This window comes from Triturus cristatus, chromosome 1_2, assembly GCF_964204655.1.
Source record: "Triturus cristatus chromosome 1_2, aTriCri1.1, whole genome shotgun sequence".
Lineage (NCBI taxonomy): Eukaryota > Metazoa > Chordata > Amphibia > Caudata > Salamandridae > Triturus > Triturus cristatus.
Genome location: NC_140580.1, coordinates 1,160,571,371 through 1,160,594,569, shown reverse-complemented (window position 1 = coordinate 1,160,594,569; position 23,199 = coordinate 1,160,571,371). Strand labels below are relative to the sequence as shown.

The 23,199-nt window shown below is 48.1% G+C and overlaps 1 protein-coding gene across 1 annotated transcript in view; it reads left to right on the top strand.

Annotated features, from left to right (window-relative positions):
- Positions 1–23,199, top strand: part of FUBP3 (far upstream element binding protein 3) — a 280,750-nt gene that overhangs the window by 168,171 nt on the left and 89,380 nt on the right. The window contains exon 10 of the mRNA XM_085613968.1: positions 17,914–18,016. Coding sequence (XP_085470094.1) covers positions 17,914–18,016 — 103 coding nt within the window. The remainder of the gene's footprint in view (positions 1–17,913; positions 18,017–23,199) is intronic.

Below are 23,199 nucleotides of genomic sequence, written 5' to 3'. Positions count from 1 at the left end.
AGAACCCGAAGATGGCGCCCCAAAGGAAGCACGACGACGTCACGGAAGGTGCACCAAATGGTGGTCGTCTCCGCCCACCTGGGCTACAAAAAAAAAAAAAAAACAAAGAAAAGACTACGAATCCGGACCCAACCACAAGATCGCGGAATAATGCACAGCATAGTGAATCCAGAAAGATCTTCAAGCTGCAAAACTACACCGACAGGTAAGAAACTTTTCGTTTTCAAATCTTGTACTTGCCGCCGCTAGGAATCACCCGTAGCAGGTGGGACGACTGTGCTCACGGCAGCTTGAGAGGGGGGCCCTGTAATTGAACTTTCAACAAGATTCCCAGCCATTCTGGATATCTGTCGGGAGATGAGCCGATCCTTTGAAGATTACTTTTTTTAATGTCGTATTATTTTACCTATCCCAGAGGTAGTGATAGAATAACTCAAAACACACAACAAAAGGAATATGTCTAAAAATGTTTTACTTGAAGTAAAGTACAGACTTATCTATTTGAAGTGAGACAAAATATCTTGGACTCGCTTTCCACTTAACATGTTGTGAGATGGCCTCTGGGACGGGTGATATTGTGGATACTTACCTTATTGGCTAAAGTTTGAGTATTCTTCTCTAAGGTGAGCATGCTACTAAAGTGACAGTTTGAGGCCTTTTCATGCATACTGTGCATTGTAACGTTACACTGGGACACCCACTTAGACGACGAGGAATGATTCATGCATGTGAATCTATGAACAATGCATTCCTAGACGGCCAATTAGTCCTTTGAACACTGACCTGTCCGCTGCTGCTGCCATAACGCTGCACCTAATCATCGGAATCGGAGGAGGGTGGGACTGCGAGGACCAGTTCCCTCAGCGCCTGGAGTTGCATCGGCGCAGCTGGGTCCTCTTCCCTGGCCCTCCCCCTTGACCTGTGCAACAACTCACGGCCCCCGCTTCGCGGGCGCCGTTCGGGGATTTAAACTCGTGGCTTCAGAAGAACTCTGTGTCCTTTGAACACTGACCTGTCCGCTGCTGCTGCCATAACGCTGCACCTAATCATCGGAATCGGAGGAGGGTGGGACTGCGAGGACCAGCTCCCTCAGCGCCTGGAGTTGCATCGGCGCAGCTGGGTCCTCTTCCCTGGCCCCTCCCCCTTGTTGTACCTGATTGGACATATACCAACCACATACGCCGCGCTAGCGGAACGCGCGCGGAACGAAGCCCGGCGCGAAGCCCGGGCCAAGGGCGGGCCCGTCTGAGCCCGTCCGTGACTGTTCGAGGCCGGGCCAGGCCCACCCCCTAACATCTGAGGAAGAAGATCTGAAAGGTGAGACCGTGCTTGCTGGGGTCTCTTGATTTGTCTAACCAGTGGGCCTTGTTGCCGATATTTGCGTAGCATACAATGAATAAGCCTGGTAATAGAGAAGGCATGCCTTTGGGTTCAACAGGAGGAGCCTTAATGGGAACCCTTGATAACTTTCTCGTACGTGTCCAGTCAGTTCTGGCTAAGGACATAGAGTTAACAGAAAAAAGACTGTCTCTTGATATTTTATGTGACAAGAGATCGTCATTGGGAACCATCGCGAGCTCCAGATCCCCACCGTGTCACACGCACGTTACCCCGACATCTGTGGGGCTAATATCCCCTGCGATGGAAGTGTGTAACAGCGCAACTATTGTATCCACTCCCCCCCTACCTGAAACGTTGGGTGTCACGGCGGAAGGGTCAGCTGCAGATATTGCCGTATCACAATCTAAGCCTTTAACAACTATTAAGACCCGCTCCGCAAGTAGCGCCAACGGGGGTTGTGCTAAACAGTATACAGGCCTAACCGGGAAAAACAAGCGCAGAGGCGGCCAACAGTCTACGGCAGCTAAAAAGGCGAATCCTGGTCCTATGGCCAGCTCAGGATCAGATTCTGTTTTATGTCCTCAAACTATTATAAGAGAAGGAAGACCAAATTCTCCGTCACTCGAGGGGGGTAACCCCGTGAACCAGGGAGACAAAGCTTTTTGGAAAAAATTGGACACAATTTTAAAAAACGCATGTGCTCCTATTTATGAAAGACTAGGGTCAATCGAAAGCAGACTTGTGTGCATGGAACTGGCATGGTCTTCGGCGCGGCAACGGGTTGACGGAAGTGGCCTGAATAGCCAACTGGGATGTGTCAATGACCAAACTGGATGCAGCAAATCCAATTGCACTAAGAATACCCAAGTTAAGGTCAATGTTGCTGCAAATACCGAAACACAAAGGCCAACAGAACAATGCGACACAGTGGAAGAAGTCAACCACCAAAACGGAAAAATTAATCCAAAATCTAATCCATCTGATGGTGGAACAAATAGAACTTTATCCACCTCAACAAACCATGTCGAACAGTCCGTGCAGGCACAATCCCTGGCCCAGTCCCCCTCAGATTTGATTGATATACATCTCCCCCCCCCGAGGCTGCCCCATATGTAGTCGTTCTGACCGGTGTCCCACCTTTGGCAAATGGCACCAGGGAAACATATTGGGCCTTAAAAAACAAATGTATATTTTGGCTCAACACTAAACGGCCATTGCCGGGCAATATGCGAGCCGAAATCCTATTTGCCAGGAGGGTAAATTGGGTGGGCAGCAAACCTAAGACAATTAAGGGCGACTGCGTCATTATCAATTTTAGGGATAAACACTGTGTTGATTATATTTGTGGATGGTCCCAGATCGCTGACATTTCATCCCCAGTTAGAACAGCGCCACTATCTTACTTCTACGCTCCATCATCCCAACCTTTGTTAAAGTCATTTGGAAGGAAAGATATGCGCATGGGTCAATCAATGGGGGACATTAGGTCCTTTAATCGATATGATGTGTTGTCTGGTCTGTCTGATTGTGATTGACAGAAGTGTAACAGTGGTTGCTCCAGTCTTGTAAAGGAGTATGTAGCCCCTGAGATAGCCCATGGAAATAAAATGGTTGAGATGTTGAGAATGGTGAACCCCAGAGCTGACAGCGATTTAAATATGATTGTTATAACAAGTGACATTATTTGAGATGTAGAGCAAGTCCCATGCCTCATGTCTGGACAGGACATAAAGCTGCAATGCCATCTGTTACGAATATAGGTCAATCTAAAGGAACCCTGGGCGCTGCAGGATGTACAACATTTTTATCCTGGAATGTGGCTGGTATAGGATCCAAATTAGCGTCACCTTTATGGACTGATTTCATCGATGATCATGATATCTGCCTCTTCCAGGAGACATGGTCGGTAGAGCCAGTGTTCAGGACGGGTTATCTGAACTTTTATGTCCCTGCAGTCAAAAGGCCAAAGGGCCGTCCAGTAGGTGGTTTGGTCATATGGATTAAACAATCTCTAAAGTGCAAAATACATCCTTTCCAAAACCAGCATAATGATATCCTAGGCATAAGAGTAAATTTCCCATCAAACTCGTGCATAGACATTTATAATGTGTATGCTAGAGGATTGCCGGGGGGTAAAAAGTCGGAGGTGGTAACTGCACTCAACTCTCTTGTTGAATCAAGATGTACTAATATATTCCCACTAGTAGCAGGTGACTTCAACACGACCTTCGAACCGTTGGGTCACCATGACTTGCATTTATCGGAAGAGGAGGATATAAGATGGGGTATCCCGCAGCTCGAGACTAAAATAGTAAGCAAGTGGACTGAGGCTGCCCTACACCTAAAGGGGTTCTGCCTGACCAACCAACTGAGGGCGGCAAATGGTAGGACAGCCTCTGACAGAACAAGGTGTAAAACCTTTGATACTGGTGTTAGGTCTAGCACTATAGACTATATCTTGGTCCATCTTGGGATGTGGTATGGTCTCGAGGATATGATGGTAAAACCTCGAATTGAAAGTGACCATAACCCACTAGTAGCCTACTTTAGATCAGGCATGGGAGAATGTATGGCAAATGTAAATGTCATGGAAGGTATGCCTGTTCGGCTTACAAATGATGAACGTCACCTGAAGTGGGAAAGTTGTACAGCAACCCGATCTTGTCGACAAAATAAAAAGTAGTTTGGATGAGGTGCTGTCACTAATAGGGACGGATTGTAATATTAGCCAATCTGATATAACTGTAGAGAATATACACACTACGTTTTTTGCCAAACTTAATTATTTTTGCGAAAAAACTTTAGCAAAACGATCCTACAAAAAAAAAACAAGAGAATTGGTTTAATAATAATTGTCAGCAAGCACGGAAAGAACTAGGAACTGCGCTCAAATCCAAGGATCTGAGCAAAATAAAGCAGGCACGGAGTAACTAAGAGGGTATTATGGAATGCCAGAAAGGAGTGGGAGGAGAGTGAATGGCAAGACCTTAAGATCGCGTGTAGCGGAAAGAATCAAAAGAAGTTCTGGGACGTATTTAAGTGGAAAAGGGGGGGAAGTTATAGAAAGCCCACATAATTCTGTTCCCCAGGACGCTTGGATAAAGTTTTTTAAAAGCCAGTATGCTAAGGTTACTGACGATAGTCAGTTTGTATATGAACCCATTTTTTATAGCGAATCACCTTTTAGTGTTAAAGAGGTTGACAGAGCTCTCGATACTGTAAATTTAGGCCGGGCTCCAGGTATGGACCTAATCCCTGTAGACGTGTTTGTATATGATAGACAGAGATGGCGCCTTTACATTGCCTACCTGGCCAATGCCATCGCTCAGGGTATGGCAATACCACAATCTTGGAAAGGCGCTGAAATAGTCCCTATATATAAAAAAGGTGACAAGTCTTTGGCTAGCAACTACAGGCCTATTAGCTTAATAGACGCCATACAAAAAATTATTGGACGGCTGGTGTTGGGGAAAATCCAGTCCTGGATGGAGGATGCAAATATCCTGAGTCCTCTACAGGCTGGTTTTCGCCCCAAGACCAGTACCATTGATCAGGTTTTTAGATTTTTAATGCTGTATTGGAGGACAGTGGTTTTAGATAAAGGTGTCTTGTATGCAGTATTTGTCGACCTGCGGGCGGCATTTGATTTGGTCCCGCGTGGCAAACTGTGGCAAGTACTCAAGGAGCTGGGTATGGCGCCGGAGTTGCTGGCACTTGTCATCCGCTTACATGAGGACAATTTTGCTCGGGTACGCTGGGGTAAACCCGGAGAGGTTACAGAACCTTTCCCCGTTGAGAGGGGTGTGCGGCAGGGTTGTGTCTTGGCACCTACCCTGTTCTCACTCTTCGTCAACGGGGTGGCAGAGTTCCTCTCCAGGGTCCCCACGGATGCCCCAGCTCTGGCTGGGGTTCGTGTCCCGGTCCTCATGTTTGCGGATGACACTTTGTTGGTTTCGAAAACTCCGATTGGCCTCCAGTTAACCTTGCGGCGCTTCGAAGAGTTTTGTCTATCGCGTGGACTGGAAATCAATGTTGCAAAGACTAAGTTCATGGTGCTCAACGGTCCTAGACCCAATAAAATGTATAGACCATTCAAAGGTGCAATCCTTGTGAATGGATCCCCATTAGAACAGGTCGATGCATTTACATATTTGGGAGTAACATTGCAGAAAAATATGCACTGGAATAACCATATAGAACTCTCGATATTCAAATACCAACAACAGTCTGGTATTCTAATGAAACGGTTTAAAGCCTCGCAGTCACAGCCAATGGAGCCATTTTTAGAGATATATACGATGAAGATCCGCAGTTCGGCTCTATACGGGTCTGAGCTGTGGGGGTATGGCAAAAACCCACAGCGTTTGAATACTATGGAAAAGGAGTATATTCGGAAAGCTGTTGGTGTCCCCCAGAGCACCCCTTTGTTACCCCTTTTTCGCGATCTTGGTTTAAAATCTTTGCAGGACGTAGCTTATCTGCGTCCTTTGTTATATTGGCGCAGGGTATGGACAACCGATGAGCTTAGCCATTATGCAATGGGACTAAAGGAAATCATAGAAAAAGATCTATCTCATAGGATCGAATGGTTAAAATCTCTAAAATCATTATTATATCGTATGGGACTGAGAGATCTTTGGGATGACCCCTCTAATGCAGACTTCCCTTCAAAAGACTTTTTGAAACATAGCTATTGGGAGATGATTGGCTTAGAATCATATATTAAGGGGTGCTCATCTACTTTAACTGGCAGATTTCTGGAGTTCAAACCCGACACCAGACTGGAATTGTATTGGGGCCTAATAGAAGTTCCTTCTGATCGCAAATTTTTTTTCCAGTTCAGGATAGGCTCACTTCCGGTGCGATCATTTACATCTCATTGGGTAGTGGGGTCAGAAAGCAGATGCCCGAAATGTTTAGACAAGCATGAATCTATGAGCCATTTTGTCCTCTTTTGTCCGCTCTATACCGTTCCACGTAAGAAATGGGTATTACCTGTTTGCCGATTGTTGGGAACCCGAAAATACGAGGTAGCCATGAGAATTTTGTCAACTGATCCAAGCCCGACAATTTCTATTGCAATGGCAAAATACATTAAGTGGGCGTGGGCCATTTGGTCTAAATTGATCAAATGTCAAAGTAATTTTTAGTGGAAATTGACCAGATTTCAATATTTATAGGTTGGTTCGTCAATGTACCCTTGCATACTGTTATTTTATCATATGCTTTTTTATATTTTGATTTATAAATGTAAAAACGTGTTGAAATTTTATGTATATTGTTTTGTCACTTTTACAACTTAATTGTTGAATAAAGTATTGAATTGATAGATGATGAAGGGTGTGGCTCTCATTCCTAACAGGATGCATGCTCTATCATCTCTGCCTCTTGCATGCCGCATTACTTGAAACATGTCATGATTTGAGGCAGCTGAAGAAGGGACTAGCTTTAGTATGAAATCCGAACTTGTTTCCTTTTGAATTACGATCTATCTTTATACAGCCTTCATTATAAAGAGCTCTTGTTTCTAAAGCAGTCGGCATAGCTTTATGATTTTTGTAATTCAAGTTTAGCACTTCTGTAACACCTTGTTAGTCGATGGGTAAACATAGGGGGATCCCAGTAAAAGGAGAATCGAGGATCTTCTACTGAACATTGAGTGCTGTGAAGTGCACACAGACCAGTTCCCCCATACAAACCGAATGCATTGCTTTTGTAGTAGTGTCAAATAGTTCTTTGTTCATCGGCAACTTTGGTTCAGAAGATGAACCTATCAACTTTGATCAAGATCCAATTGTGCTCCGAAGTAGGAGGTGGCGTCCTTACTGGCGGGAAAGATTTTTTCAAGCCTTCTTAAAAAAAGAAAACATTTGAGAGGAATTGTGAAAAAAGACGCGTGTTTTTGGTCTTTCAGTTTCCATTTAAAAGGAAAATCTATTTACACTGCAGCATCTTTGCTCAGTGCAACTGTAGTTTCATCTATCAGACACCTGGTTAAAAGGCTGGGTAGAGCATGTCAACAGAAAACCTGTCTGTGAACGGCTTCTTGTCTCTGCAAACAAAAATTACATATGAACATACAAATACTATGGGAGGTCAGGCTTTCAATTAAAGATGTCTTGCTGCTCGTCTCAAACAAGAATTCATAAGGTTGGGGCCATGACAATACTATACAAAAAACAAGCCGGATCAAAAAAGCAGTCACCAGAAGCTGATATACTTTGGCACGGGGTGTTGCGGCTAAATATTTTGACAGCGCATGTGCTAGGAATACAGGAGGCCCGAGCAGAAATAAAGCTAACGGCCACAAGACCGCTTTAGTTAGTATTTCAGCGGTGAGGCTTACCACCTTTAGAATTCTTTGGCATTTGGAGTTCTCTTGTGTTTCAAAGTTATCCAACCAGGTTAACATTTCCCCAGCCCTTAGGGGAAGCTATTTTGATTATTAGGTCAGGGATATTTGTGTCCCCTCGACCTCCTCCCCCTCCACACACCCGCATACGCGGATTCCCCTGCTTACGAGAGCTCCACAGAGATTGAAAAATGAGCGAGTTATGCTCTAAGTAGCCACACCAGTGTGGACCAACCCGTTTTGCTACTCAGAGCTGTGGGTTTTATCAATAGCAACACCAGTTCACTTCAAATAGGACCTGCATGTTTTCTTCAAGAATCCACTTCAGATTGTACACCACATTGCAGCCTTGCTGCACCTTGACTGCCTGGCTTCTGCAGGCCTAGAGTTCAGCTCACTAAATATTACATCAGGCTGCAAAAAGAATCTTCAGGCTGCTAAACCAGCTTCCTCTGTGAAAATGTATTGTTTAAAATGGAAACTATTTTATCTTTGGGCCTCATTTCAAAATGGAGATCCTCTTCCAGTCTGTCCATATGAAGTAGTGCCTTCCTTTCAACATCTAACTCTAGCCCAATATTTTTTGATTAGGGTACATATGATTGTTATGCCCAGATACATCAGAACGCTCAACTCGCCTTCCTTCTTCAGATTAGTGCTTAAGGAATTGAAAACCTCTTTTGCTGTCACATTCTATCATTTAGCAACAAGTCCTCCAAGATGTGAGCTCAATGTGGTTCTGGGAGCTCCTCTAAAAGAGCCTTTCGAACCTATACATATAGCATCTCTGCAGCTGCTGCCAGGAAAATCAGCCTCCTTGTTAGCAGCAACATTGGCCAGCTGCATCAGTGAAATGCTGTCTTTCCATAAAGCCAACCTATTAAAAGTTTGACAAACAGCGATTTTTCTCTACAAATTCTAAACTAGTTCCTTCAGTACCATCATCAATCTATATAAAGCAAAAGATTAATTTACTATTGTTTTGCAGTGAACTGTCTTCATTGTTTAGACTTAAAACATTGTTTAAAATTCTTCATTGATAAGACAAGACTCAAGATTGATCAAGTATTTGTGTTGTATGGAAAGCCCAACAAAGGATGCGGTTTGTCAAAACAAGGCATAGCACACTGGATCACAGACTGGGTATAGCCAGCCATGCCAAAGCTGAGTTCCCTCTCAGACAGAGGAGCGGCACCTTCAACTAAGGGCGTGACTGCCACCTCTGCACTATTAGCTGGAGTGTTTTTACTAGACATAGGCAAAGCGGCAACATGGTCTTCAACTCTCACCTTTACTACTCAAACCACAGTGGGACAGGCACTGTGACATAAGTTTCTTCATTAAGGTATGCATTGTATGAAAGTGGCTCTGTATATACTGTTCCCAAATAGGTACAGTGTCCACAGTACCCAGAGGTTTGGCAGAGGCTAAAGTTAGATATAACAGTACTCTCTAAAGTGGTAGCTTGGTCGAGCAGTAAGGCAGTATCAGAGGACAGTGCAAAGCATTTGTTGTACACACTCAGTCAGCAAATGGTCTCACACACTCAAACTGAACTCTAGGCCAATGGTTTGTATCTAAAAATATATGGTTATTTTACTTTAGAACCAACAATAGGTATCAAAATATACTTTCTCAGATTGAGAGGCTTTAGATAAATACTTTTAAATAGGCAATATACTTTTGAACATAATAGTTACAGTGGTTGCAATAGGCAAGACAATTTCAAACACAATAATACATTGAGCTCAATGGGAATTTCTAGTTAAATGCAATTAGTTACTTTAAGGATTACTTTTCTAACCACAGGACTGAATCCTGGATTCAGTCCTGGGACATTTCCTATAAACAATTGAGTAAAAGCGTTTTGGTTACAGTAGTGATTTTTCAGCAATATTTTGGTATTTTAAAAGTTGACACTTGGAAACCTTTTCTCACAGAATCACCAATGTTATCCTATGGGAGGAAATTCACTTAGCAGGTAAGTGGGGTTATGGTTACTTTTTCTAACTCTGTGTTGGATCCTGGATCCAGCACTGGTGCATCACCTGTAAACAGTTAAAAGAATGTATTATGGTTATACGGGCGATTTTTAACTAATATTTGTACGTTTGCAAAATCGACACTAAAAAACGTTTTCAGCCAAAACCAGGCAATGTTATCCTATGGAAGGAAATTCAAATTATAGGTAAAGTATGTTCTCGTTACTTTTGTAATCCAGTGCGGGCTCCTAGGTTCAGCACTGGGACATCTATATAAAACAGGTAAGTAATTACGTTTTCACAGTTGGTGCGATTTTTGAAGAATATTTGTAGTTTGCAAAAATCGACACTTAGAAGAAGTTTCACAGAAAGATAGTCAATGGTTTCCTATGGAAGAAAATTGGGTTAGCGGTAAGTATGGTTGTAATTACTTTTCAGGGTCAGTGCTGAGCACCAAGATCCAGCACTGGGATCACGCCTGATAACAGGTGAGTATTTTCGTTTTCATTACTCGGTTGATTTTAGGTGAATATTTTAAAGTTTAGAAACTCCACGCTTAGAAGAATTTCCAAGCGAAACCAGTCTGTTACCCTATGGAAGAAAAGAGTTATCGGCTTTTGGGCAAGTACTCGACTGGCAGAGTTAAGGTTCTGGGCATAGACTCGGGGGTCTCCCAGGGTCAGGTAAGTACAGTTGTTACACACTCAGCGGCACAGGGGCAACCGGGTGCAGAGTGCGTTAGGCCCAATGTTATCCTATGGGAGGCAGGGGGCACTTGGTTGGTGGCTGCTGGCTAGCAGGCCATGCGGCTGTGGGAGCTGGGCTTCTGGTCACTTGCTCAGGGCAAATGGGGGAGTAGAGTAGAGATTGCACTGCCACTGGCACTCGGGCGGCTGGGTGCAGGGTGCATTTGAGCCGTTGGGCGCTCAGTGGAGAAGCTCAAACAAACAAAGGCTTCAAGCTCGGGGACGAAGATTTTTCAGGTGTGACCACCACTTCAAGAGGTTAGTTGGAGGATAGGTAGGCACCCAGGAGTTGGTCACAGGGGGCCGCCGGGTGCCGGGGTGCCTTTTGGTGTCGGGAAATCTTACCCTCGGATGGCTGGTCGCGGTTGGAGGAGTCCCTGGTTCTGAGGCTGCAGGCGTCAGGAGCATCAACGTGGGTCCTGGGGTGCTGGATTTGGGGTCACATTTGCCGGGGCGATGTCCTCTGGGTCTGTCCACTCCAGCACAGGCCAGGCTTGGCGTGTGCAGGGTTCGCAGTTCCTGGCTGATGCCAGGGGTCAGTTACTTGCTTTGAGCAGTACCACTGCTCGTGGGAGTACAAGTTGCTTAGAGTCACAAGGTAGTCCGGTCCTCCGGCAGTTGTGAGGTTGCTAGCCACTGGAGATGCCGGGGTTTAGCAGGAGCAAGTTCAAGGGTCGACAGGCGGGTAGGGCTGGGGCCAAAGCATTTGGTGTCTTCTTAGCAGCTGCACGGCAAGTCTTCTTGTTTCTTGATCTACTTTGCTGTTTAGGAATCTGGATCTGAGGAAGGAAGGTTCAGGGTGCCCCTAAATACTGAATTTAGGGGTGTTACAGGTAGGTAAAGGGCAGGGACCAATGTATCCCTGCCCTGGGGTGGGTACCCCCCCTATCCTGCCAATCTCGTGTGGGAGGGGGGCAGTAGCCTAGTCCTGATTGGGCAGGGCTTCCAAGCTTCAAGATGGCGAGAGCCCGGAGATGTGCTTCACCTCGCCTCCCCCACCTGAGGGGTGGGGTTGGCAGAGGCTGGCACACCCCCTTTCCTTCTTTGGGGTTTCCAGCCAGTCTTCCCGCCAGAGTGGGGGTTAGGACTGGTAGGGGCCAGTTGCTGAGGACAGCAAGTGGCCTGGAGAAGCTCACAAAGGCGGCATGCCTTTGAAGCTTCCCCTGCCCATCCTGGTGGCAGAGACCTAGCACCTCGCCCAGGATGTGCATTGTTGCAGGCCCAGTAGAGCGGGTGGCTCTCTACCCAGGGGTCCAGCAACATGTCTGCTGTGTGGCAGCCTAGGCAGCCCCTCAGACAAGACGTGGATTGTAAGTTAGGTTCAGAGGGCATCTCTAAGATGCCCTCTGTCGTGCATTGTACATTAAATCCCACACTGGCATCAGTGCAGGTTTAATGTGCTGAGAAGTTTGACACCAAACTTCTCAGTCTTCAGTGTTGCCATCATGGTGCTGTGGAGTTCGTGTTGACGACCTCCCAGCACCATATACTCTTGGATGGCAGCACTGCACTTAGTGCCCAGGAATGGACCTGGGCACTGTAGGGGCACAGGGCTCATGCACCTGTACCCACACCACTGCATAGGGCACCCAGCTAGAGGGGTGGCTGATGTATGCCAGGGCAGTGTGTTGTGGGCATGGCACTCAGGGATGCGTGCCATGTCGACTCGGTTTTGTTCTGCACCCAGACACTCAGCCTACAAGGGCAGTGTGTGTGTGTCAGGGTACAGGGCCTCTAAGGGTGGCACAATAAGTGCTGCAGCCTTTAGGGGTCTTCTCTGGTCACAAGGCCCTGGGTACCTAGTGTACTATTTACCAGGGGCTGACATGTGGCCAGAGATGCCAATTGGGTTTAGGTTTCAACACAGTTTTAGGAAAGGAACATAGGCCCTGGGTACCTGATTGGCAGGAGCCCAGAGCACACTCAGTCAAAGTACATCAGCAATTCAGCAAAAAGTGGGGGCATACCATGCAAGAAAGATTGCACTTTCTCACATGCATCATTTGCTCCGTTGCATCATACCTAATACGATGTGCCTTTTTGAAATCTTACTTCACGTATTTGAATGGGTGAACTAATTAGTGCTGTAAAAAGAACCATTTACTTACCTGCAAGTACGGTTCTCCAACATTATTGCATGTGCCCACTCAATCTGTTTTGAGGCCACCATTATCCTCATAATAGAAGCTACTCAAATTTGGCAGTTCATGCCTCTGAGGAGGGTTTGAACTGTGACAGGATTGGCTATGGTGGTTGTAAACTTTTTTTTTTTCCAATGTCAGTTGCTGTTTTGGAATACTGCTCTGTTTGCACTCACTATCAAGGGTACCCAGCCTGATGTTTAGGAATAATTGAAGCATGCAAGTCTATGAAAGAACCAGTGGTGGAGAACTTTTGTTATGCTTTTATTTATGGCATACTTATCCCCCTGGAGGGTATTTTAGTGCCAAGGAAAGGTAAACTGCCCTAACTAGAGCTATTGGAGGCAGGTTTTCAGTTTCTTGAGGAAATCTATTATGTCTGTCTGAGCGTCTGTCTGAGCGTCTGTCTGAGCGTCTGTCTGAGCGTCTGTCTGAGCGTCTGTCTGAGCGTCTGTCTGAGCGTCTGTCTGAGCGTCTGTCTGAGCGTCTGTCTGAGCGTCTGTCTGAGCGTCTGTCTGAGCGTCTGTCTGAGCGTCTGTCTGAGCGTCTGTCTGAGCGTCTGTCTGAGCGTCTGTCTGAGCGTCTGTCTGAGCGTCTGTCTGAGCGTCTGTCTGAGCGTCTGTCTGAGCGTCTGTCTGAGCGTCTGTCTGAGCGTCTGTCTGAGCGTCTGTCTGAGCGTCTGTCTGAGCGTCTGTCTGAGCGTCTGTCTGAGCGTCTGTCTGAGCGTCTGTCTGAGCGTCTGTCTGAGCGTCTGTCTGAGCGTCTGTCTGAGCGTCTGTCTGAGCGTCTGTCTGAGCGTCTGTCTGAGCGTCTGTCTGAGCGTCTGTCTGAGCGTCTGTCTGAGCGTCTGTCTGAGCGTCTGTCTGAGCGTCTGTCTGAGCGTCTGTCTGAGCGTCTGTCTGAGCGTCTGTCTCTCTCTCTCTCTGTCTGAGCGTCTGTCTGAGCGTCTGTCTGAGCGTCTGTCTCTCTCTCTCTCTGTCTGAGCGTCTGTCTGAGCGTCTGTCTGAGCGTCTGTCTCTCTCTCTCTCTGTCTGAGCGTCTGTCTGAGCGTCTGTCTGAGCGTCTGTCTCTCTCTCTCTCTGTCTGAGCGTCTGTCTCTCTCTCTCTCTGTCTGAGCGTCTGTCTCTCTCTCTCTCTGTCTGAGCGTCTGTCTCTCTCTCTCTCTGTCTGAGCGTCTGTCTGAGCGTCTGTCTGAGCGTCTGTCTGAGCGTCTGTCTGAGCGTCTGTCTGAGCGTCTGTCTGAGCGTCTGTCTCTCTCTCTCTCTGTCTGAGCGTCTGTCTGAGCGTCTGTCTGAGCGTCTGTCTGAGCGTCTGTCTGAGCGTCTGTCTGAGCGTCTGTCTGAGCGTCTGTCTGAGCGTCTGTCTGAGCGTCTGTCTGAGCGTCTGTCTGAGCGTCTGTCTGAGCGTCTGTCTCTCTCTCTCTCTGTCTGAGCGTCTGTCTGAGCGTCTGTCTGAGCGTCTGTCTGAGCGTCTGTCTGAGCGTCTGTCTGAGCGTCTGTCTGAGCGTCTGTCTGAGCGTCTGTCTGAGCGTCTGTCTGAGCGTCTGTCTGAGCGTCTGTCTGAGCGTCTGTCTGAGCGTCTGTCTGAGCGTCTGTCTGAGCGTCTGTCTGAGCGTCTGTCTGAGCGTCTGTCTGAGCGTCTGTCTGAGCGTCTGTCTGAGCGTCTGTCTGAGCGTCTGTCTGAGCGTCTGTCTCTCTCTCTCTCTGTCTGAGCGTCTGTCTGAGCGTCTGTCTGAGCGTCTGTCTGAGCGTCTGTCTGAGCGTCTGTCTGAGCGTCTGAGCGTCTGTCTCTCTCTCTCTCTGTCTGAGCGTCTGTCTGAGCGTCTGTCTGAGCGTCTGTCTGAGCGTCTGTCTGAGCGTCTGTCTGAGCGTCTGTCTGAGCGTCTGAGCGTCTGTCTCTCTCTCTCTCTGTCTGAGCGTCTGTCTGAGCGTCTGTCTGAGCGTCTGTCTGAGCGTCTGTCTGAGCGTCTGTCTGAGCGTCTGTCTGAGCGTCTGTCTGAGCGTCTGTCTGAGCGTCTGTCTGAGCGTCTGTCTGAGCGTCTGTCTCTCTCTCTGTCTGAGCGTCTGTCTGAGCGTCTGTCTCTCTCTCTGTCTGAGCGTCTGTCTCTCTCTCTGTCTGAGCGTCTGTCTCTCTCTCTCTGTCTGAGCGTCTGTCTCTCTCTCTCTGTCTGAGCGTCTGTCTCTCTCTCTCTGTCTGAGCGTCTGTCTCTCTCTCTCTGTCTGAGCGTCTGTCTCTCTCTCTCTGTCTGAGCGTCTGTCTCTCTCTCTCTGTCTGAGCGTCTGTCTCTCTCTCTCTGTCTGAGCGTCTGTCTCTCTCTCTCTGTCTGAGCGTCTGTCTGAGCGTCTGTCTGAGCGTCTGTCTGAGCGTCTGTCTGAGCGTCTGTCTGAGCGTCTGTCTGAGCGTCTGTCTGAGCGTCTGTCTGAGCGTCTGTCTGAGCGTCTGTCTGAGCGTCTGTCTCTCTCTCTGTCTGAGCGTCTGTCTGAGCGTCTGTCTGAGCGTCTGTCTGAGCGTCTGTCTCTCTCTCTGTCTGAGCGTCTGTCTCTCTCTCTGTCTGAGCGTCTGTCTCTCTCTCTCTGTCTGAGCGTCTGTCTCTCTCTCTGTCTGAGCGTCTGTCTCTCTCTCTCTGTCTGAGCGTCTGTCTCTCTCTCTCTCTGTCTGAGCGTCTGTCTCTCTCTCTCTGTCTGAGCGTCTGTCTCTCTCGGTCTGAGCGTCTGTCTCTCTCTCTCGGTCTGAGCGTCTGTCTCTCTCTCTCGGTCTGAGCGTCTGTCTCTCTCTCTCGGTCTGAGCGTCTGTCTCTCTCTCTCGGTCTGAGCGTCTGTCTCTCTCTCTCGGTCTGAGCGTCTGTCTCTCTCTCTCTCTCTCTCTCTCTCTCTCTCTCTCTCTCTCTCTCTCTCTCTCTCTCTCTCTCTCTCTCTCTCTGAGCCTCTCTCTGAGCCTCTCTCTGAGCCTCTCTCTGAGCCTCTCTCTGAGCCTCTCTCTCTCTCTCTCTCTCTCTCTGAGCCTCTCTCTCTCAGCCTCTCTCTCTCAGCCTCTCTCTCTCTCTCTCAGCCTCTCTCTCTCTCTCAGCCTCTCTCTCTCTCTCAGCCTCTCTCTCTCTCTCTCAGCCTCTCTCTCTCTCTCAGCCTCTCTCTCTCTCTCTCAGCCTCTCTCTCTCTCAGCCTCTCTCTCTCTCTCTCAGCCTCTCTCTCTCTCAGCCTCTCTCTCTCTCTCTCAGCCTCTCTCTCTCTCTCTCAGCCTCTCTCTCTATCTCAGCCTCTCTCTCTCTCAGCCTCTCTCTCTCTCTCTCTCTCAGCCTCTCTCTCTCTCTCTCTCTCAGCCTCTCTCTCTCTCTCTCTCTCAGCCTCTCTCTCTCTCTCTCTCTCTCAGCCTCTCTCTCTCTCTCTCTCTCAGCCTCTCTCTCTCTCTCTCTCTCTCAGCCTCTCTCTCTCTCAGCCTCTCTCTCTCTCTCTCTCAGCCTCTCTCTCTCTCTCTCTCAGCCTCTCTCTCTCTCTCTCTCAGCCTCTCTCTCTCTCTCTCTCAGCCTCTCTCTCTCTCTGAGCGTCTCTCTCTCTCTGAGCCTCTCTCTCTCTCTCAGCCTCTCTCTCTCTCTCAGCCTCTCTCTCTCTCTCAGCCTCTCTCTCAGCCTCTCAGCCTCTCTCTCTCTCTGAGCGTCTCTCTTCTCTCGCGCTCTTCTCTCGCGCTCTTCTCTCGCGCTCTTCTCTCGCGCTCTTCTCTCGCGCTCTTCTCTCGCGCTCTTCTCTCGCGCTCTTCTCTCGCGCTCTTCTCTCGCGCTCTTCTCTCGCGCTCTTCTCTCGCGCTCTTCTCTCGCGCTCTTCTCTCGCGCTCTTCTCTCGCGCTCTTCTCTCGCGCTCTCTGAGCGTCGCTCTCTCTCTGAGCGTCGCTCTCTCTCGCGCTCTCTCTCGCTCTCTCTCTGAGCGTCTCGCTCTCTCTCTCGCTCTCTCTCTCGCTCTCTCTCTCGCTCTCTCTCTCGCTCTCTCTCTGGCTCTCTCTCTGAGCGTCTGTCTCTCTCTCTCTGAGCCAGTGAAGGTTGCTTGGATATGGCAGTTTGAGAGTTAGTCTGGCTACTGCGCTCTGTTGTGTGTGCTTTGAATCTCCTGGTGAGTGGAAAAATGATGGCGAAGTCCAGGGTGTTGCTCAAGTCCAGTCAGCTGGTGATCGAGGCTTGTGTGACAGATCTTCAGGTGTCCAGCGGGAGCCATCTGTAGGCTGTATTGAGGAGCTTGCGGTGTGTAGGAAACTGTTGATCTAGTTGAACATAGAGACCTGCTGGGTAGACTTCCTTCTATGGATTCATATAGGATCTGGCCCATTGCCTAATGTGAGGTTTTTATTCTGAAAAGGTTTGCTGAGTCCATCTTGTCTATCTGCAGTACGCACTTCACATTTATAAACTTTAATTAGAGATTAGCAGTAACCAAGACTGGCTCATGCAGTGCAGTGCATCTCGAATCAGTTTGTTGAATGTAGTGCAGATGTCCTCCTATGTTATACCTGCTGATGTTTGTCATTCCATTACAAAACAGATTCTATTTGTCTAGCTTTTCACCAATGCTGCTCACACGAGCACCTCATCCTTTGAATTCTGGTGTTGGGGTCCTACTTTGGTTTTTTTAACCCTGGAAGATTTCAAATAGGTGTAGAAGTGGGTACTTTACACCACACTCTATTGTAGAACTTGCCTGTGGTATTTCTTATGTACACTGGCATGTCTGTTTTATACACCGAATGGCTGCAGCACCCACTGCTTGTTGCTTTTTGTGCTGTAGCTCGTGAGGCCTGTAACTACGTTAAAATGTATCTGAGCTGATTCTAAAGAAGCCCTTGCCAATGGTGGTACATTACAAGTGCAGTGTTGACACTAAAATATTCTACACCGTCTGAAAACGCCCATCTCCTGTAGGGAAGGTGTCCGCTCTGAGTTTCCCCTCCTCGTCAAGTTCAAAGTTAATGTTCAGAAACCTTCTCCTGGTCACGTGGAATATTGTATTAAGCACTTGAAGCAGATGAACGGTGTTTAATGGTGAGCATTGTCTGTATTCTGTCGGACTATGGTGAATCACTGAAAATATGCTCCAGGTGTTTTTTTCCTCTTTCTGTTTGTTGCTTTATTTATTTGTTGTCTTTCAATTGCTAGTTTCCTTCATTACCTGCTTATTTTGTGCAATTGTACTTGTTATTGGTTGCTGCTTATCCCCTTTCTTTTTCCTAGTGCTCATGTTATGGAAGTTGTCCTTCAGGTTCCCTGTGTTTCTTGGCATTTTCCTTCTCTGCTCTGTGCCTCACTTCGTCTAATACTATGCTCCCAGTGTTCTCATTCCCTCACTCTGTGTGGTTCTCCCTCTGCCCCTCAGGTCTCAGTGCCCAGGTTCGCTGTGGGAATCGTGATAGGAAGAAATGGGGAGATGATTAAAAAGATCCAGAATGATGCCGGAGTTCGGATTCAGTTCAAACCAGGTGGGTCTCTTCTTGCTGTGTTGCACAGAGGGCCATAGCAGACTTTGTGCATGCTGGCCCAGTGCAGGCTTTGTGGAGGATGGGCACCTCATTGAAAGGTCTGTATTCCACTCCGGGAGCTATTATGACTTCTCCACATGCCTAGCCCCTTCCTCCTCATTCTTAGCCAGGACTGCCTAACATTAATTGCACAGTAGTTGAGAGCTTTGATGGGCGACCTCCGCGTGTGTGTAGCCCCTCCTGCTGGTTCCCCAGACGTTCTGCTTGCAGATGGACCTTTATCACATCGGAGCTGATTTCTCCTTTTTTTCTAGTGCTTAATCACCTCTGCAGATATGAGCCTCTGTTCTTAATTGATACCAGCACTGACCATTGTTGAGCGTTTTTCTAAACAGACAAAAACTGAGTGTAGCCCAGGAAATATTATGTTAAGTGAACAGGGGTGTTATCCTCTTTTGAAGTGGTTGTAAAATAGTCAACTAGAATTTTTTGGTAACTTCGTTTAAAGTCAGGCAAATGTAGTTCAACTGACAAAAAAGCCCTCCCCTACAAATAATGGCATGCTGCTGCATTAGGTTCCTTCTCCATGACTTGATCGTCCACAGAGGACTCCGTAAGGAGCTCTTCTTTGTGATGTTTTGCAGTGTTGTGTCCACTGGTCATTGGATGTTGCATTGCCAATAGAGTAAACCGGTGACATGTTTCTTCATCATTCACTGTTCTGTAGGGTCTCAGTGAGACCCTAATTCAAAAATGTGTGTGGGAATGGTGGAAACTTCTTTTCTTTATTGTAATAAATTGGATTATTAGTTGTGAAGGATGCGAGTCCTTCATAAGACATGTCTGTCCCTTTATTTTGAGGAACCACTTGATTCTATCCCAGAGAAGCACAGCAGCCAAAGCTCTACTCTGAGTCGGTCCAGTGGGCTCGAAACCTATGTTTGCTAGTACGCAACAACAACACTCAAAGTATTGTCAAGTCAGTGCTTTTTCTTTAAAAAAGAAAGTACTTTTATTACATCCCCACAACTAGATACTATGCATTAATTATGTATACAATCGGGTAGATGGAAATTTCTTGGACATCCACAGAGCAGGCGGAACCCCAGCAAGCCACAACCGTTAATTATAGCACTGCTACTCATATGCCTAGACAGTAACTTAATATGAGGGGTGTCCTTTCCAATGCCTACAGGCTTTGTCAGGTTGTCATCACATTAGTAAAAGCAGAGACCATGCTATAATCCACTGTTGCTGCACCACTGGAAGCTGTGGTTACAGTACCAACAATACTGTTCATTACACTGTAAAACCATGCAGTGCCAACCATCAACATTGTCAACACATTGAATTGAAAAACGTGTCCTAGAGTTTTACTTCTACTTTTACTATGCTGCCAATGCAGCATTAAAACCATCCTACAGGGTTACCCAGACTCCAGAACTTGGAGAGCCAAGAGTATTTGCGAATGCTCTCCTGGGGCCAGGAATTTAATCCCCTATGAAACTTTGAGCCAGTTTCCAAAAGCTCCTCTTGTGGGGGCTGCTGGAGATCTTCGTTGGTGCCCCCGTCCTTCGTGGTACTTCACAGAAAGGCAAATAAGCAAATTTTTAGCAGTGGCTTTTGAGGCTGGGCCATGCCCATACAGCGTGCCAAATAGATGAGTGGTTATGCCGCTGTGCAGAAATACTTTTATTGTTTTATTTGTGTATTGTGCCTAGTTTAGATTTTTACATATTAGGTGCCTGTGCCCACTGGGCACCCAGGTACTGCCGTTGTGGCAGTACGACGAGCCCACTCCTGTTCAGCTGGCTTCCCTCTCTGTGGCACCAAGGAATGATATTAAGCAGGAGAAAGCTCCTTCGGTGTGCATGCTGACTGCGGAAGGGAGGTTTGGAGCAGGTTGTGCCCTCCACCTACATCCATGGCAGTGAGGTGGACTACCCTGCAGTGTCCATGGCTGCCTCGCTCTCAGGGTGAGGGGAATTGTACTTTGGTGCAGATTTAGCCTATATATGATATGTAATGCAGTCATACCAGGCATACAGTAAGAACTCCCGGCTCGCAATATGAATGTCGACTCGTACGGCTTACCCTAGGGTAACCTCAATCCTTGAACAGTCTCTTCTGTTAAAAACCTACGTGTGAGATACCAAGCTGTGTAAGTTGGTAGTCTCATTCGCAGCCTGCATACGTGTGCACTCACATGTTTGTGTGTAGCACGCCCAGAGCCTCTAATCTTAGCTGCACAGCAGCTGTCTTATTGTAAAAGGTGGACACTGGCATTCTCAGTTCATTTCCACAGAATTTACTTTAAGTGAAACTCTATTTTTTTGGGGTGGCTTTTGTGAGTCTCATTACCAGGTAGTAAGAATTCAAGAATTTCAAGCGTGGTAAATGGTTGGATCCAATTTCCTACACTTATAGGATTAAAGAAAGAACAAAAATAACCCCCTCTGAATCCCTTATGCGTAGCTTAAGGTCTACCTGTTAAGTTTGTCTTTAACATGTGCACTGTCTGAGTCATTGGCATTTATCAGGACTGGTCCATGGGTGTAGTGCTTCTAACGTTATCCCTCTTCTATACTACCCCTGAGGATTGTGCTAGAAAACAGAGCATTTCTATACACACACTTGGAAGACTGTATGGTATACATTACAGTATTGGTTATTCCTTAACTAGCCCATAAGCGGTTTGTTTACCACGTAGTTTGAGTACTGCCTCCTAGTCGGGCACTTCAGTGTGCATCTCCTCCACCCCATTCCTAGGGCTGATTCATGCTGAAAAATCGAATTAAGTTTGCAGCACCCCCACGTGCGAGATACAGGTGTGGGTGATTTCAAACTACTTGCCAGGACCCCTTGTTCTTCATTGGTGCTTTGAACCCTTTTTCTGATGGATACTTCAATCAATAAAAACATTTATAGAGTGCGCTACTCACCTGTGAGGGTCTCAAGGCGCAGGAGGGGGGGGTGGAGCAACTACTGATCAAACAGCCAGGTCTTGAGGAGTCTACTGAAGGTCGCACGTGTGTGGGGAGGGTGTTCCGGGGTCTTGGCGGCGAGTTGGGAGAATGATCTGCCGCTCAAGGTCGTTTGGCGGATGCGTGGGATGGTGGAGAGGGCGAGGTCTGCGGAGCGAAGATAGCGGTTTGGGGTGTAGGTGAGTCGTTCGTTGAGGTATGCCGGACCGACGACGTGAAGGGCTTTGCGGGCGTGGGTGAGGAGCTTGAAGGTGATCCACTTGTTGATCGGGAGCTAGTGCAGGGGTCTCTGGTGGACTGTGATGTAGCTGTGGCGGTGGATTCCGAGGATGAGGCGTGCGGAGGCGTTTTGTATGCGTTGGAGTCCTTTCTGAAGTTTGGCTGTGGTTCCCACGTAGAGGGTGTTGCCGTAGTCCAGCCTGCTGTTGACGAAGGCTTGGGTGACCATCCTCCTATTGTCGGTGGGGATCCATCTGTAGATCTTGCGAAGCATGCGGAGGGTGTTGAAGCAGGAGAAGGAGACAGCATTGATTTGCTGGGCCATAGAGAGCGTTGAGTCCAGAATGAAACCCAGATTGCGCGTGTGGTTGGGTGTTTGGGCAGCTCCCAATGCGGCCGGCCACCAGGAGTCGTCCCATGTGGTGGGGGTGGAGCCGAGGACTTCCGTCTTGTCAGAGTTCAGTTTCAGACGGTTGGTCTTCATCCACTTTTTGACGGCCTTCATTCCCTCGTGGAGGTTGGATTTGGCGGTGGCCGGTTCCTTGGTTGAGGGGGGGGGGTATCAGCTGGGTGTCGTAGGCGTACGAGATGAGGTGGTGTGCACAGACGATGTTGGCGAGCAGTGCCATGTAGATGTTGAAAAGGGTCAGGCTGAGGGATGATCCTTTGGGTACACTGCAGGTGATCGTGGTGGCTTCGAATCTGAAAGGGAGGAGACGTACTCTCTGGGTTCTGCGCTGAGGAAGGAGGTGATCCAGTTCAGGGTTTTGTCACGGATCCCTGCGTCGTGGAGGTGTGTGCGTAGGGTGTGGTGGCAGACTGTGTCAAAGGTGGCCGAGGTCTAGGAGGATGAGGGCCGTGGTTTGGCCGTTGTCCAGTAGGGTCCTGATGTCGGTGGCGATGAGGGCGGTTTTGGTGCTGTGGTTGCTGCGGAAGCTGGATTGGGTGGAGTCCAGGATGATCTCCTCCAGGAAGTGGGTTAGTTTCCTGTTGACCATCTTCTCAGTGACTTTCGCCAGGAACAGGAGCAAGGAGATGGGCCAAACGTTCTTGAGGTCCATAGGGTCCGCCTTAGGTTTCTTGAGCAGGCCGTTGATCTCGGTGTGTTTCCAGCTGTCCGGAAATGTGGCGGTCTCGAAGGAGCTGTTGATGATCTTTCGGAGTTTGGGTGCAATGATGGAGCTTGCTTTGTTGAATATGTGGTGGGGGCAGGGGTCGGAAGGCGAACCAGAGTGGATGTTCATGATTTTGATGGTGTCTTCGTCGTTGACGTGGTTCCAGGAGAGCAGAAGGTTGGTGTGTCTTGTGGGTGTTGGGTCGGGGATGTCTGCGTCTGACGTCTGTATCTGGGTATCGAAGCTGTCGTGGATGTCTGCAATCTTGCGGTGGAAGAAGGTGGCCAGGGAGTCGCAGAGTACTTGCAACGGCGGGATGTCATTCGTGCTGGAGCTGGGAAGGCGAGTTCTTTCATGATGTTGAAGAGCTCTTTGCTGTTGTGGGCGTTGTCGATGCGTTCCTTGAAGGAGGTCCTTTTGGCGGATCGGATGAGTTTGTGGTGCTTGCGTCTGGCGTTCTTAAGGGAGGCGTGGTTGTCTGGTGTCTGGTCTTGGCACCACTGCTTCTCGATTCTTCTGCAGGTTTGTTTGGAAGACTGGAGGTCGGCGTTGAACCAGATGACTCTCGTGTCGGTGCGCCTGTTGGGGGGGTTTCTTGATGGGGCGAGGGTGTTGGCGCAGTCGATCCATTGTCTGAAGTTGTGGGCTGCTGCACTTGTGTCAGAGGGCTCGGTTGGAGTGTCTCGGGCGAGGGTTGTGAGGAGCTGGTCTTCGGTGACTTTGTTCCAGCTGCGGTGTGGGATTCGTTGCAGTTGGATGTGCATGGTGTTTCTCGAAGAAGTGGATGCAGTGGTGGTCGGTCCAGTGGAGTTCGGTGGTGTGGCTGAAGGGTGTTGCGGTTGCTGGCGGAGAAGATGGGGTCGAG